Source organism: Apteryx mantelli, chromosome 5 (genome assembly GCF_036417845.1).
Source record: "Apteryx mantelli isolate bAptMan1 chromosome 5, bAptMan1.hap1, whole genome shotgun sequence".
NCBI classification, from domain to species: domain Eukaryota; kingdom Metazoa; phylum Chordata; class Aves; order Apterygiformes; family Apterygidae; genus Apteryx; species Apteryx mantelli.
Window position 1 is genome coordinate 19,643,245 of NC_089982.1, and position 15,807 is coordinate 19,659,051.

General features: G+C 39.2%; 1 protein-coding gene across 1 annotated transcript in view; it reads right to left on the bottom strand.

Annotated features, from left to right (window-relative positions):
* The window catches only part of PAPSS1 (3'-phosphoadenosine 5'-phosphosulfate synthase 1), a 63,271-nt gene extending 48,615 nt beyond the window's left edge, over positions 1-14,656 (bottom strand). Inside the window, exons 1-2 of the mRNA XM_067297595.1 lie at positions 14,444-14,656; positions 7,355-7,430 (exon numbers count right to left, since the gene is read on the bottom strand). Of these exons, the coding sequence (XP_067153696.1) occupies positions 7,355-7,375 (21 nt within the window). The 5' untranslated portion in view covers positions 7,376-7,430; positions 14,444-14,656. The remainder of the gene's footprint in view (positions 1-7,354; positions 7,431-14,443) is intronic.
* Between the last annotated feature and the right edge of the window lie 1,151 nt (positions 14,657-15,807).

Consider the following 15,807-nt stretch of genomic DNA (forward strand, 5'->3'; position numbering starts at 1 on the left):
CTAGTGATAGGTATGGAAATCAACAGGCATCAATGTCTCTCGATATGGGGAGGTATCGATGTTGATATCGTCCAATGCCAACCGATAGCAAAATGCACCTGAGACCAAAAGCTATAGATGTCTCTCAAAATTAGACTTGACTACAGTTTAAGTCAAAATATTCTGATGTTAAAGACTGACTATCTACTTGTATATGACTGACTTACAAAACCAGAGATCCCTTACATAGAAATATTAACTTCAAGATACATAGGCCCTTATTTCTGTGAAGAAGAACAGTATTATGGAACATTCTGTATAATCCATCTGTTGTAGCCATTTTCACCAAAATGAGCAATTAGGGTAGAAATTCCTTTAATATTGTAATTGTTCCTCTGGTAAGCATTCTGATCAAATTCTGATTACAAGTTATGGTCATGTAAACATGGATCTATTCAGTACTTTTTTTCTTGCGGAAAAGAAAACCCACAGTGTATCTCAGATAGTCATACAGGCTGTTCGCACCTTTGCATTTCATTTGAGAAAGATATAATCTTTAATGTAGATGATGTTGCCTACATAGAAAAGGCTTTTGACTGTTCTGTCAGGATTGTTTCCAAACTTTATTTCTCACATAAATCATTTTTCTTTTGACACCATTCTGGTTAGTGAGAACTTCAGAATGCCTTCTGAACAGCTGAAGCATTTTTTCAAGCTTTTCTCAAATATTTTTCAACACTGGAAGTGGGACCATGAAGCAATCTCTTTCTAACAGCTCTTAACTATTAATTTCTTACCCAATGGCCTGCTGTTGGAGGAGCTGGTTTTGTTCTGTCATGAGGTTTGTGTGGTGGAAGAGATGACAGCCACAAGCAATTCTAAATTGCTACTTGAGATTAACCAAATTAATATATGGATGCTTCACTTGCAATGCCACTTGGGTTTGCAAACAAAATGTGCTCATCTATATACAAAATACTCAAATGCAAGAAGTCCTGCATAACTCACATATTTCAGGAAGATTGTAATATAGGAGATATTTCTGGAAACCCATTCTGTATCTTTAGCAAAAGCTTTTAATAAATTCTCTGATATTTGGACTGACACGTATGTCCCAGCAGAAGAATAATCTGGTCCAGCTGTTTAAAGAAGCCATGGAAAGATCAGCAGAAATGCTAATAAAAATTCTTGGTGATGAGAATAGCATTTGCTTTCTGAAATACTGGTGAACGTTCAACTCAGATCTCTTTCACGTCCCACAAAACTGAGGATTACAGCTGCCTTCCTAATTATGTTGCCAGTATGCTGTCTGCTGAGTTTGCTCTCTAGGTAGACACACTCACTCCACGTGTCACCAGTGTTCAGAATGAAGTGTTCAGCTGTGGTCTATTCTGGCCAGTAGTGAGAGATTGTGGTTGGTGGCCACTGCCAGGTAATACAGTGATGTTATGAGCAATTGTGCAGATAGATGCCTTACAAGTTAACAGGCTGCACAGCAATGCTGTGTTGTCCAACAGAAGGCTGTCTCTGATAAAGTTCAGGAGAGGTAGACTGAGGGAGGACTACCCTCAGGCTTGGTGTCCGCTTGCAAAGAAAGACTGCAAGGGGCAGTGCAGATACTAAACCTCTGACTTAAACTGTTACAGAGTTAACAGAATGTTCCCTTTGTAAAGTGAAATAAAATGTAATTTTAATGGTGAACCCAGAAAGCCTTCCAGCTGTACAGCAAAAGCACATAGTGCACAGTTTTGAAAAATTTGATATTCTTGTGCCACATTTTGCAAAAAAAGCACATCTCCAGAACGGTCCGAGCACAGGCATTTAAACTGATGACTCATCCAAAATGACCACTAGAGGTCATTCAAGGAATAAGAAATAATTAAGGTTGTTGATCTTCATTTTGGGAGTTTTCTGCTTTGGGTTTATTTGTTTTGTTTTGTCCTCGTCATTAACAAGATAACGAGTAAACTTTCCAAGAAGGCTAAGCACTGGATTTCTGAAAATAATGAAATGACTATCCATGTACTCTACACACTTAACCAACTGCTGACATTTTCAGGAGTGCTAGATAATTTGACTGGGAGCTAGGCATACACCTAGAGACCTGGACTCTGTTACATGCTTCTCTGTGTCTTTAGGTAATTAATCTAAAAAATCTTAAAAACCTAAAAGCCTTAAAAAATCTGTTCCTAATTCCAATGTTCAAAACTTAAATAATATTTATCTATATGACATCTATATAACATTGTCATTTTAAATTTAAGCACTATAAAATTTCATCCTGTTGTATCAGTCTGTGGTAAATACAAGGACAGGTGTATTGTTTATTTAAACCATTAGTAGAGAAACAAAAGGAGCAAGCCTGGGAAATTCTAGACAGAGGGGTCTCTAGTAAAGAAAAATTAAAGACAGGATAATTTTAAAGGTGTTTTCTCTATTCCTATTAAAATCCTTGTTTAACATTTGAAGAAAACTGTTTCTTTTTTTTTTCTCTCTTTTTTTTGGCTGCATCTCTGAATGTGACATTATGTGGGGAAAAAAATCTTGTGGCAATCCTGTAAATAAGATAGCTCTGTTGGGATATCTGGGATCAGGAATGGAACAAAAGAAGGTTGCTGTATCAGCCAGGAAGATAGGAAAGAGCTTAGAGGAGATTAAACCTGGGAGAAGGATGAGCAGTTGCAGCTCCTGTCAGGTGAGCACAAGAGGAAGACGGGATATGTAACAATTCTTCCCTAAAGCCAAAGACAGACCAGCTCTGCTTAGCTATGAGCCTAGTAGGAGAGACAAGCTGAGGAGCAAACTGAACTTGAACTAAGACTGTTTTCTTACAGGAAAGGACACCACAGAGTACTTTCACACCTGTCAACAATCCCAGGATGTAACAACCCTAGGACTGTTTTTGCCAAACCAGGATTGTTGAAAGGGATGTTCCTCCCATTAGTAGATGGTTTTTAACTGAAGTAAGTATCTTAGTAAAGATAAAGTACGTAAAGATTTGCAGGATACTTTCTGATGTCTCTGTGCTACTGAGCTGCTTTCTCAGCAGGTACAAGTATTCTACCACTTCCCCTTTGCTACTCACTACATATGTCATCTAACTTAATAATAGTTTTTGTCCTTAGAATACAAACACATTTTCGTTAATGAGGAAAACCCTTTCTCCAAAATATTCGTAATATAATTTCTTCCTCAGTCATCTGATTTGTTGGAAATGGAAAGGGAACCATTAGAGTGCTTTTTAATAATTTATCCCTCAATATGCAAATCCATCTGCTAAGTACAGTTCAGGAGCAAAATCTCCATCTCATCTTGAAAAGATTTCCGGAGAGCTAAATAGAGGACTGTATCACAAGCTTACCTACCTGTTGGAAACAACTGTAGCAGCCTGACTATCTGTTTACCAGTGCAACTATGGCATATTTTGAGAATGAAACTGATATTTACCCCAAAGATTATTTCTTCTAAAGACATTTTCAGAAAAGATATTTTAGTTGTCTTTAGCAATTTGGAAAATACACAGATTTTCAAGCTCTAATTACTTTTGTCTAAATGGAACTAGCAAGAGGTTCATAATAATTCATAAAGAGAATGTTGCCCATAACTTTGAAAGATTGAAAAAACATTCTGTATGGAAAGTTTTACAGGCTGTAAGTGTTGTACACTTGGGTTCCAAAAAATATATTGGAGACTTACCACAGAATCATTAAACTTTGAAAGGTAGCTTCCTAAGAATCACCACCAAAAATGTACATTAAAGGCTTCTAGAAAGAGTATGGTCTAGCTGTTAGAAAACAGGACAAACATCAGGAAATGCATATTGGTGGGGGAAAAGCCATTTATACATCATGCCTCCATTATTTGTTGTTCAAACCTTTTTACATAAGTTTTGGAGCAATACCCAGAACTCCTAAAACAAAGTGAGTAGATGGGCACCACCCTTGAAAAATGGAGCACTTTAACTAGATCTCCAAAAATTACTACTTGACTAAAGATTTGAGGGTTTATTTTTCTGAGTTTGTTTCCCATTCTCTAAAATATGAATAATCATTTTTTACTGTTTTGTATCTACTTAATTTGAGCAAAACGCTTTGAATCAAAGACTTATGTATCTTAAGTATTACTATTTCATATACATTAAGTACAGTTATTCTACCATGATGGCATTTACTATCATTGCATTATAAAATACATTTCAGTGAAGAACACCCAAGGGCCAAAGCTGGCAGAGACTCAACACATTTCTATTTCATCTCATAAGGTTCTTAAACCCAGCGGCTCAAGTGAGGAACTGGCTAAACTCTTCTCTAATCTTAAATATTTAATCAAACTACAGACATTTTCCTCAAGGTTGAAAATATGGAAATATTTGCCAGATGTGTAAGCTTGAAACAGCTTTAACTGAAAGGCTTTCTTCAAGACACCTCAAAGAAGTTTAGGAATTTGTATTTTCCCAGCATAACTGCCACAGTGTGCAGTGGGATTCATTGTCAACTGGGATTATGAGCACAGCTGTCGCAAGGCATTTTTGCAACACTTCACACCCAGAATTGGTCACTTCCTGCAGCCCCTCTTCCTGTTAAAGGTGGCAGCAGAATATTTAGTTGGCTGGTTAGTTAACTAACAGCCACCTTGCTTCCCAAGTGGCACTTTTCTCACAAAGGTGCTTTTCTCAGCTTGACCCTACCGTGGTTTTGGTCTGAGCAATACAGAACACGGCCTGTGAAGGGCTTGTACCCAGACCTCTCACTGACTTAAGTGGGAACAGATGATTAGTGCTCTTAATCAAATCAAAAGGAGCTGAACGTTTTAGCCCTTTTTAAGAGGCTTTCAGCCCAGTAGCTAACAGGATCAATCTCTAAGTGCTAGATTGTTTATTGTTTTGTGAATTGTTGTGAATTGTTTATTTCCTTTCATTCCCTTTGATGTTTGAGAACAATACTCTTCACTATGCTGATAGACACAGCACCAAAACTGAAAGGAGAGAAAAACAAAATAAATGCTAGACAGTTTTACTGTTCTTCCCTGTGGGCACATATTTGGTAAGACCCTTTTGTCTAGTCACCTAGGCTCCTCTCTGACTCCTCAAAAGTTCTCTCTTACTACTATAAACAATGTACAGAGTGGAAGGGAGAGCTTTATTGGAAAAAGGTTTCTGAAACAGACCTTTCAAGCCCTTTGAGCTTTGCAGTCTCATTGGATTAATCTTTAGAGTCAGTGGAGGTCCCTAACCATAGAGCTAAACAAGAGATCACAAGGGTCACCCCTAGAAAAAGGTCTGGAACTGTTGTTACTGTCTGAAATAGACTGAGTAATCTCTTGGGCAAACTCTTCCATCTGACAGAGCAGACCAGATGGAATTGCTGCCAGAATTTCACATTCCTTTCGGGGACAGCAGATAATGTATCTGGGTTTGCACAGATTCAGCGTCCACCACTGGGGGTAAAAAGGGGTAATTTTTTATGGAAAACCCAATCAATACTGGGACAAGGACTAATAGGTTGAGGACAGTGGTCAGTTGTTGCAGGGTACAATGCAAGCATAGCCTTTTGATCAAATTAGACATCTTCAGAGAGCAGGTCCCAACCTGGTAGCTGGCATTTTGGGGAAGAATACAGGCTGGTACCTGTCTGCCAAGCAAAACTTAAATTTTTTCCCATTCAGAACTTTCTAGGAAACAGCACATTTTCAGTTCATTGCCTTCAGATTAGAATACCTAATCACTCTTCATAGATTTTTGCAAAAAATATGGATCTGCCAACTTGCATAAAATGCAATAGCTTACTTTCATATCAAGGAAAAAAGACAAAATACCAAAGGCTTGAGCCTGATAACTTCAGTTTCACTGTCCACCTAGAGCCATTTTTAAATTCCCCAGTAAATTAAGGTATATTTACATCCTGCCATTCTCTTAGTGGTGAAAGAAGAAACCTAGCTTTCTTTAATACAGAATCCAATTGGACAAATCGGATGATTGTTAAACATTGTTAAGAATATACTGTGTTTGTGTGGAACACATTAGTACTCGTGTAGCAATTATAAGGATTTAAGTAATCTGTCTGATTATGAACTGCATTTATCTCAGACTTCAAACACTGATTCTGTCTGTATGTCATTTCTTTACCTGCATTTTGAAGCAGAATTCCAAGAGAAGTTGGCACAAGATCATAACATTCTGACTATTATCTTTGGACAAGGAGATGCTTGCAATACAGCATACTTTTTCAAATCTGCAACTTAGGAAAAGGATGTGGCATTTAAGCCACATATCACCTGGTTGTGGAAGTTGATGACAAAGCTAAAGAAGCCTAATGGCAGAGAGGCTGAAAGCTTAAAAAGGATAAGAACTCATCTACTCTGGCATTTTCACCCAAACCAGGTAGATCAATAGCAGGAAGGAGTCCTGTCACACTGAACAGATAGATTTCTTGTGCTATGAAAGAGAAAAGCACATTGCGTTTTGATGTTGTTTTCTAACCTATACATTTGGTTAGAAAAGTTGAAGTAAGGATAGATCATATTTTAGTTCTTTTGCAGCTCACTAATTCTTTGCTTTCACATCTATGTATGCTCAAAGAACTAAAACATAGCCCAAAATGTCCTTGCAAATGGAATTCTTCTTGAAAGTGTGCTTAAACAACAAAGAAATCTGAAGAATCAGCAACAGGCACAGGAGTCAGTTTGTTGAACTGTATGTTCAGTTTCAGAAGGCAGCATTAAATAAAATATTGCAACTCACAATACAAACACAGATGAAGCACCTGGAGTCTCTTCAAACTCCAGAGGCTTAAAGCATACCAGGCCCAGTGGATGGGAGCAAACAGCACAACTTGTTAAGTGTCTAAAGGGGCAGACTGACCCGGTTTGTGGCAGCATTAATTCATATACTGCATTGTTTCATTTGGTCAAGACAGATGTGACTGCAGTTTGTTTGGCAATTCTAAATCCTTATAAATGTTATGTTTGTCTACGGTCTTTAAAATCGTTCAGCATCTAAAATGTATTCACTTATATGTTAATCCACACAAAGGACTCAAGTAATGTGCAACAGAATGCCTAATAGTAATTAGAGAGATCTTGGGAGATTTCTTATTTTGATGAATAATTTTACATATTAACATTATTACTCAGAGTTTGATTATAATGATATAAAATACAGCCAAGCAGGAAAAAGAACATTTCAACAGTGTGCCTTTGTTCTCAAGAGAAATGTGCTGCAGAATCATCTTTCAAGATGTTAGGAGAGAAAGAAAAATAAAGCCCACAGTAATTTGAAAAAAGAGAACATTTGGAGAGGAAGGACAAAGAAGCAGAAAGGAAGAAGTTAAATCAGGTAGAAAACAAAGCAAGCTTTGAATTTGTAAAGTGAGTGTACCTCTGGCAGAATCATCACCATATTCACGTCCAAATTTTCCCTGATACAGAGTCTTCCATTTCAATCTTCTGTTAGCCTGGAAATCAAAGCAGATCATCAAAATGAAATTACTTGAAATGTAAAGCTATTCATATACAGAGTCATCCTCTCAGTAAAATTGTTCTTCCCAAGAAAATTTTAGAGACAAGTGTCAGTGCTCCTTAAACATCATTGCAATACTTCCAGTGTTAACATATTCACTGATGATTTAGGGTAATAAAAACTGTGGTTGTTTGGACTAGAAGCAATAGTTACATTTAGGATTAGCTTAGCTCATGTAAACACGCTCTATATACTCGATCTGCAATCAGTCAATCAAGTGCTATCTGAATTCAGTCTACAGAACAGAGGGGTAACAGCATGAGACTTTAGTTGATTAGGTTCTAAGACAAGATGCTTCTAGAGTTCTGACCTCTTTTATTTATCTAAATAATTACATTGACTACTTTGAGGTAGAACTTCCTCTTTGTAGGCGCTGGGCAGTGGAGCAGAGTGAAGAGTGTAGTCTTGTTACTAGAACAAGGTGGAATATTGCCAAAGGACTATTTTATCTATATTTCAAGAACCTCTTTTTTGGAGGGCAAGGGAAAGGTTGGCTTGTGGAATTATATAATAGAAAGGTGATCTGTAATGATCGGGGAAGGGTCATGACAGGAAATACAGTTTTCTTTCTTTTGTTACTGTTTATGTTCTCAAATTCCTCTAATTAACCCAAAATATCATGCAGGCAGGGATGGAAATAAAGTTCCTTCTAATTGAATAATTTCAATTCTGCCTGTTAAGTTTTTCTTTATCATATAGGGTATCTTGACCATTTTACTAAAATTCCTTGATTTAGGATAGTATTTTCACAGCAAACTCATTAGACTTTGTTTCAACTAACACTATTTTAGTCCCTTAGCTTGGTAAATTTGTTACTTGACTTAATCCAGAATGTGGTTTCAAAGCTGAATATGGACAGCTGGCTACCTGCTGCTGGGGTAGCTCCATGTGACCCTGAGCCTTTGTGTTTAGTACCTTTGATCTGGTTAAACTGACCTGTATCATAAAATAACTTAATTTCTTGCTGACACGCATATTCACCTTGCCTCATGTGCCTGGAACAATCTTCATCTACTTGTGTCCTAAATATTTGTCTATACATACATAGTTTTTCAGCAGAGCCATAGTGGCCATTCTCCAGTGTATGGAGACAAGATTTAGCAGCAAAAGTTCTTGTTTCTGAGACTGTTTTTAGCTACTGACTGTTCTCTTACGATTTTTTCTGTTTTGGTTTTTGTAGAGCTTAAAATGAATGAGGGGGTTTGTGGAACCTGTAGTTAATGGCACACAGTGAAAATTGCACCAGATGGAAACCTAGAGCAACTATTGTGGGAAACCACATCAAGAACCAGTCTGTGTATATTTACACAGCACCTATAAAACTTTATTCTGATCTGACATATGATTATATCCTCCATAATCTTCCTGTGTAATTTGAAATTGTAAAAGTACAGTTTAATGCATCTTTTTTAGCTCAGAGAACATATTCTTTCTTGGAGAATTTAGCAGGCTTCTTGGGACATTTCCCAGAGATGTAACTAAGCAGGGATGGGCTAATCTGTCAAAAATAGAAGACAAGAAGAGAAAAATGAAGAGAAAGCCAAGATGAGCCACTTACTTGTTTTTAAACAATCTCTGTGTTTGTTTGCATATGTAGAGGAACTGTAGGTATAGAACCTGAACACTTGTAGTAAACCAAAATATAAAACCAGTTGATTCTTCTGTACAGATACTATGTCACGAAAGGCCTAAGGCACAGTGTTGGCTGCCAATTCATCCATACAGAAGAACAATTTGTTCACCATGTAGAACACAAACAAACCTTTCCTCCCAGACTTTCCCACCTTCCCCTGCGCTTCAAACAATGCAAGTTTTTCATGTTATTTACTAAGAAAAATGTAGCTGAGATTCATGAGGTGGTTTTCCATGGCTTCCCACTGGATACAATTTGCAACTCAAAGGAAAAAAGGCAACCATCTTGTTCTGAGACAACACAGTGAAGTAACTTCTGAGTGAATGAAAAGATGGGATCAGCAGTCCCCATACAAGGTAACTCACATACACTCCTCCATAATCCATACTTCCTAGAATCTATACATTTTGCAAATTTGGATGATTTCTTGTGCTCCCCACTTCAGCCTCATCCTTTCCATCTAAGACCACAATTTTCAGGCCACTAGCTTGAAAGGCTCTATTATAGAACTAGCATTTATGGCAACCCTTATGTTATATCTAGATAGTCCTCTCGTAGGAATCTGTAATCTCTCCCTTCAGAGCTCTCTGAAGCCCTTGATTCATTGTGGTTTAAAAAACTTTGAAGTAAAATGCAGCCTTTGGCAATAAGGGAATGCACAGGCTTCTGGCCCTTTTGATCAGTCTATCTGATGCCTAGGAAAGCCGAGGCCTTCTTCCACCTTAATAGGCACATCTGAAATAGCAGACATGTTACCCATTGACCACCTACTTACATTTAAGGAGGATATTAACCAAAAAAACAACAACCAAGAGACACTGTTTTCAAAGATGAAGAATAAGCTACTGCATCTCCCCACATACCACTGTTAAGAAAGGAAGGCATCAGACAGGGTAATCTTTCTTTTCAGATACTCTGGCTTCAGGAGAAACAACTCCAAAGCAAATGTAAGCAAGGCTTTATTGTATGAGTGTTAGAGGGCAAGACATACAATTATGGGAAAGTCAGAGCCTAATGGGAAATATAAAGGTCTTCCATATTTCCAGGCAAATAGTCAAACTTTAAATCCATGCTTTACTGTTCTAGCTTGCAGTGCTATCTTTACTCAGCAGAAATCAGATTTCTCTGGAGTCATTACTGGGAATGCTAAACAGCTTCACTTCCAGTGGATATTGCAAAAAAAAATCCAGTTCCCTGCTCAAGGAACAGGAGTTCTGATTCTCTCTTGGAATTCTTGCAGTTCTCCCTCATGACCCCTTTCTACAGCACAGGACAAACAATGAAAATCTTATTCCACCTTGGAAAGGTATTTTTAAAAATAAGTTTGAGATGGATGCTGTGAGAATCTAAAATACAAGCTTTAATTTCACATAAAACAAAGGCTATGAGGGAAATAGTTTCAGAGGCCTTAGAAGTTTCAGTTCTCCAGTGCTCTGCCAACACGGAAAAATTCCATTTCAAGTATCTGTTACGCAGTAGGATTTGTACCAGTCCTTATGGGAATACCCGGATCTTTGTTTTTGCTTGTGTCATTGTCACATTCTGTCAACATTCTCTAGAATGTTGGTCAGTCAGAACACCATGCAGCTGATGCATCTTTCCTGTTTTGGTGTAGATACAGGGGAAAAAACATCAAATGTTAATTAGAAATTATATCTGAGAAGGCCGAGATAATATAACCAACTGAAAAAGTAATGTCTTTTAAGAACATAGTATACAACATGGAAGAATGATTCAGACTAAACTGATAAGTAATTGTTAAGGTAAATCACAGTGACTTCTAATGACAAAGACAAAGAAAAAACAGGCATTCCAGTGATTAACTTAAATGAGATACAGTTATAGCAAGGCTCCTCCTTTTATTCCCTAGTTTAGATCTGCCCCCTAAGGGTTTGGTGACTGTTAGGCAGACATCCCAAATGAGTCCTATTTATGTCCTGGTTACCACTCACTGAGGGTAACCTTTCTACCACAACTGATTTAAACAGAGCATTTGTTTTCTGAGTTCCTTCCAAAAAGAACAAATGAGTTTTAAATAAGGTGGAGTAGTTTCAAAGTCATTTTTAAAACATTTATGTCATCACCACTAGTAGAAACTCTACCTTTAACAAAATTTTAAATGACTGTTTTTATAACATAAGGTACATGCCTTCTCCAATCTTTCTAATCTAATTTTGAAATTAAGTTCCCCCCAAAAATCCAACACAGTAACTAATTTAATAAAGATAAGGTGAATTTCTTGGATCTTAGAGTGGACATATGCTACTGCAAGAAGGAGTATGACTTGAGAAAAATACATACTTGATGTTTTTTTGGTATGTTAGTGATCAGCAGCAGCTCACAGAAGGGTCTAGCTGGAACCAGAACAAGGGTAAGGAAGAGGCAAATACAATCCAGCTGTGAGCAAGGTGAGGAGGGAGAGAAGAAGGAGGCAATGGGAGGGAGAAAAAGAGAAGGAAGGAAGAGAAAGCAAAACCTCTCCTGTTTGGCGACTGCAAGATGTTAAAGCAGTTCAGCGCTTAGGTCGTTCAAGTTGTAGGTGAACCAGCTAAGAAATTACCACACATCTTTCCTATTTTGGTGTAGATACAAGGAAAACCAGCATGTACTATTTAGAAAATATGTCTGAGAAGGCCAAGATAATATGAACAACGAAAAGGTAACATTTTCTGAGAACACAACTGCGCACTCTACTCCTCCCTCTCTCCCACCACATACAAGTAAAGTAATCTTTCCTCTTAGATCTGCTGGCATAACTAGCCTGTACGGTTGCTTCTTTAGGCAGTTCAGTTCCGCTTCTAATAGCAGGTTACATCTCAGTGAGTTTATTTTTGGAATGACAAAATTCGAAAAAATCCATAACTATGGCTCCTGATTTCAAACAGCGAACTGAAAAGCAGAGGGCTGGTTAATAAAGGGAACAAGGCAAGTACTGTATTGTTTTACTAAAAATTAACAAATGAGAGTGTGGAGAGGAAACAGGAAGTAAACAAGTAAACTGCAAGATTAAACTCACTTTATTAGTACAAAAGGTTTTAGGACATATAGCATATGAAAGAAAAATAATACAGCAGAGAAAGCTGAGAAATAGTGAATAATATATATATATATATCTTTTTTTACCAAAAGTGGATAATGTGAGTAATCTTTTTTTCAGATAAGGCTAATACAGAACAACCCCATCTTTTTCTAGTTAAGGTAAGCCCAATAAGCCTATTAAAGGGCTTATTTAAGCATTTGATATATTAGCCCATCAAAAATTAACACACAATGGGAAGAAGCATACAATGTGAGAGAAAGTAAGAATTTAAAGGTAGGAAGTTAACTGGAATCAGAGTTAAATCACATACAAAGTGAGAGAAAACCACAAATTTCTGGGTGTAGGAGGAACTGTACTATCTTCACTGCTGGGGAAAAGATACAAAGATTCAACCTGTTGTGTTGAATGGGGAAGTGTATGTTTGGAGGAAAGTTACCAGCAGAATTCTCCAGGATTAGTTTGGAGACTAAAAATAGTAGATAGTATCATAGCTAATTCTGGCACAGCATAAGTGTGTGCTTACAACATTTTCTGATTACAAAGTTCAGAGGCAGTGTCAAACTAGAAAAAGCTTAGAATATCATAAAGGTCACTGAACTTCAGTTACAGAAAGGGAATGATGTTAAAACGCACAAAGAATAACGTTGTACGCTTTGGAATTAGCAACAGGAATTTTCTGCTATCCACTGGTTCATGGTTTAGAAAAGACACTTAGGTAAAAAAAGCCAGTATATTCATCAATTGCAGCAGAACTATGTGCTACCAGGGAGATGAAAGTATGAAAAGGGAAGGTTTTCCTAGAGACAGGCAAGTATGCAATCAGTTATGTAAGACTCCAGTGTGACCTTTTCTGGAATAATGTAACATGGGGGACTATGCTGATAGAGGAGATTAAAAGGGTTTACCTTATTTAGCATAGTGAGGAAAAAATGAGAAAAGAAGTATTATTGTTCTCCAAATATACTGGAGATAAAGGAGAATAAGAAAAAACACTGAAAAGAGAGGTACTTAAGGTAGAAAGCATTATTAGCATAAGATCACAGGAATATAAGATTGCCATGAAAATATAGCATGGAAATTAGAAAACTGTTTCCAACTGTCTGGGACATAAAGTACCACAACAGCTTCCCAGTAGGAGTATGGAGGCAAAAAAGAAACATGTTTTTATGACAAAGCTTGATAAATTTACAAATGGAATTATATGACCTCTTGAACTGCTGCAAGAAGGAAGTGGACTCCACAGCCCATGAAATCTTTTCTGATCCTGTGTTCTGTTTAGAAAAACAGATGAAAAGGTTTAAGCCTTGAAGGAAGCAAAAGAGAATGACAAGAAGTCAGTCCAAATATAAAAGAATAAAATTTAAATGAAATGCAGTTGTGATCTGCCTGATCATCTGGTCAGAGGTTAGCTGGCGATAAGGTCTACTCACTTACTTGAAGCTTTAGGAAACATTACTACTCTGTTTCTTTTACCCCATACTCAGCTGCTCTTACGCAGTTCTGGGACATTTCTAAAGCTGCTATGGCAGGTAAATCTTTGTCTTTCTATTTGTCCAATTCTACTTCTGTTTCCATTATAGCAAATGAGGTCTTGTTTTCACTATACTGATGGTTTGGAGATGGAACCTCTTTTACTAAAGCTCCTGTACACCACTCTAAAACACACCTTGTTCCTCAGGGAATTCCCTAGGTAATGACACCTTTGAAGTCTTAGCTGGAGAGTGTTTGGCAGGATGGGAAGGAGCTCCTACAATTTACGTACCTGTGACACCTTTCCACAGCTGCACACACCTGAAGCTTTTGTTTGCCCTAAGGCTTAGCTGTTTTCATCAGCAAGAGCAGTTGGTCTAATAAAAAACGTCTCTCTTCATAAGCCTTCCCTTGAGTATGTTGTAAGTAACAGGTGAAAGTCAAAATCTAAAAGCAGTTCTTTGGCTGTCTTATTTATGGCGGAAACAATTTTCAAAGTCTAAATAAAGTAGCTTATGGCCTATTTTTCACCCTGTTTTGGGCTCTGTGTTTTGGTGCCCCTGATTGCCGGGAGGCTCAGCTCTGGCTGTAAGTGCCTTCTGCAGGGGCACTGCCTCTATCGCAGTCACTAACTGGACTCACTTCCGTGGAAGAGCCATGCCTGCACCGAGGCGACCTCCCGTTGGACGCGGGGACACTCTTTTGTCTTGCCTCCCCAGTGCGGCTGGAGTAGGCAGGATTCGTTTGCGCCAGCACCTCCACGGGGGCCGAGCCTGCCGCAGTGGCTGCCGAAGCGGCCTCTCACCTTTGGGGGGCTGCAGGGCCTCCTTGCCTCCTGGCGCGCCTTTCGGGGCCCTCGCTCGGGCCTCGCCCCCGCTGCGCGCCAGAGGCACTTGGCCCAGGCCGCCGGCGCAGGCTGTTTGGGAGGCCTCCGAGTCAGTCCCGGCGCCCGGCTGCCGGGGCCAGGCCCCTCTGCCGCGGCCAGCGAGCGGCTGCTCCCGCGCGCGGGGCGTTCGTGCGGGCGGCCGTTGGGCGGCCGTTGGGCGGGCGAGGCGGCGCGCGGGGGCAGCAGAGGGCACTGTGCGCCCGGCCCGCGCCGCGCCGCGCCGGCGGCCGTTGGGCGGCCGTTGGGGCCCTGCGTGGAGCGGAGCGGCGCGGCACCGCGGCAGCCCCGTGGCGGGCAGCCCCGGAGGAGAGCAGGAGCCGGCGGCGGAGGGGCCCGGGGCCGCCACGGCCTGGCCCGGAGGCCCGAGACCTCTGCCCGCCTCTGGCCAGGAGTGGGCTGTGGGGACGGAGCGCTCCGCTGCGCCGCTGAGATAAGAGTGAGTGGCAACCCCAGCGCCTTAGGAATATCTTTGGTCACTAGTATATTATCCCTAGCCAAGAAAAACTCCCCCTTTCCCTCCTCTTTCTAGTTGAATCTCCCAATTCGAAACAAAATAGCCCCCTTCCCCCTCACAAAAATGAGCTAATTTATGCATGGCTCCTTTCTGCCTTGTCCTGAAACTTCTGCTTTTCCACAAAGATATCTTCCAATTTCACTTTAGGTCATGACTCGTAAACTCTTGGGGTGGTCTCCCAGGACAGCCAAACATGCAGGCTTTGCCTTTATTTTAAGGAGAAGTGGGAAGAACACTTGATTACAAAGGATGCTCAAACAGGCCTCTTTAATTTTGATTTCTTCCCAGTTTAAACTATAAATATAGCCGAAGATTACAAAGGGTTGTAAAGTAAATACCAAAAGACAACATTTACAATTTTCCACACGGCTACACCCTAAACCAATAATATAAGGAAATCTGTCCAAAACTTTGAAGCACTATTACAGTTTGTTACATGACACAACACTGGGGTTCCTGTGTATTTACTTAGCCACCTACCACTCCCTCACCAAGATTTTTAAATCCGTGTTTGCTATATAGAAATAGGTATTGTTAAAGGGACTTGTATTTTCAAGTTAATTGTGTTACAAAAACATTAAATGAAAGCAAAATCATGCCAACAATATATCTTTGACTTGTACTTACAAGATAAAATCAAGATCCACTTTAATCTATTTTTTGGCAGGGGGGAAGGAAGCCCTTGATCTCATATACCTATTTTCTCCTTAATTATTTTCCTCCCACTGAATGTTTTTCCTATGATTCTAGCAATAAACTTTTTTTAAAG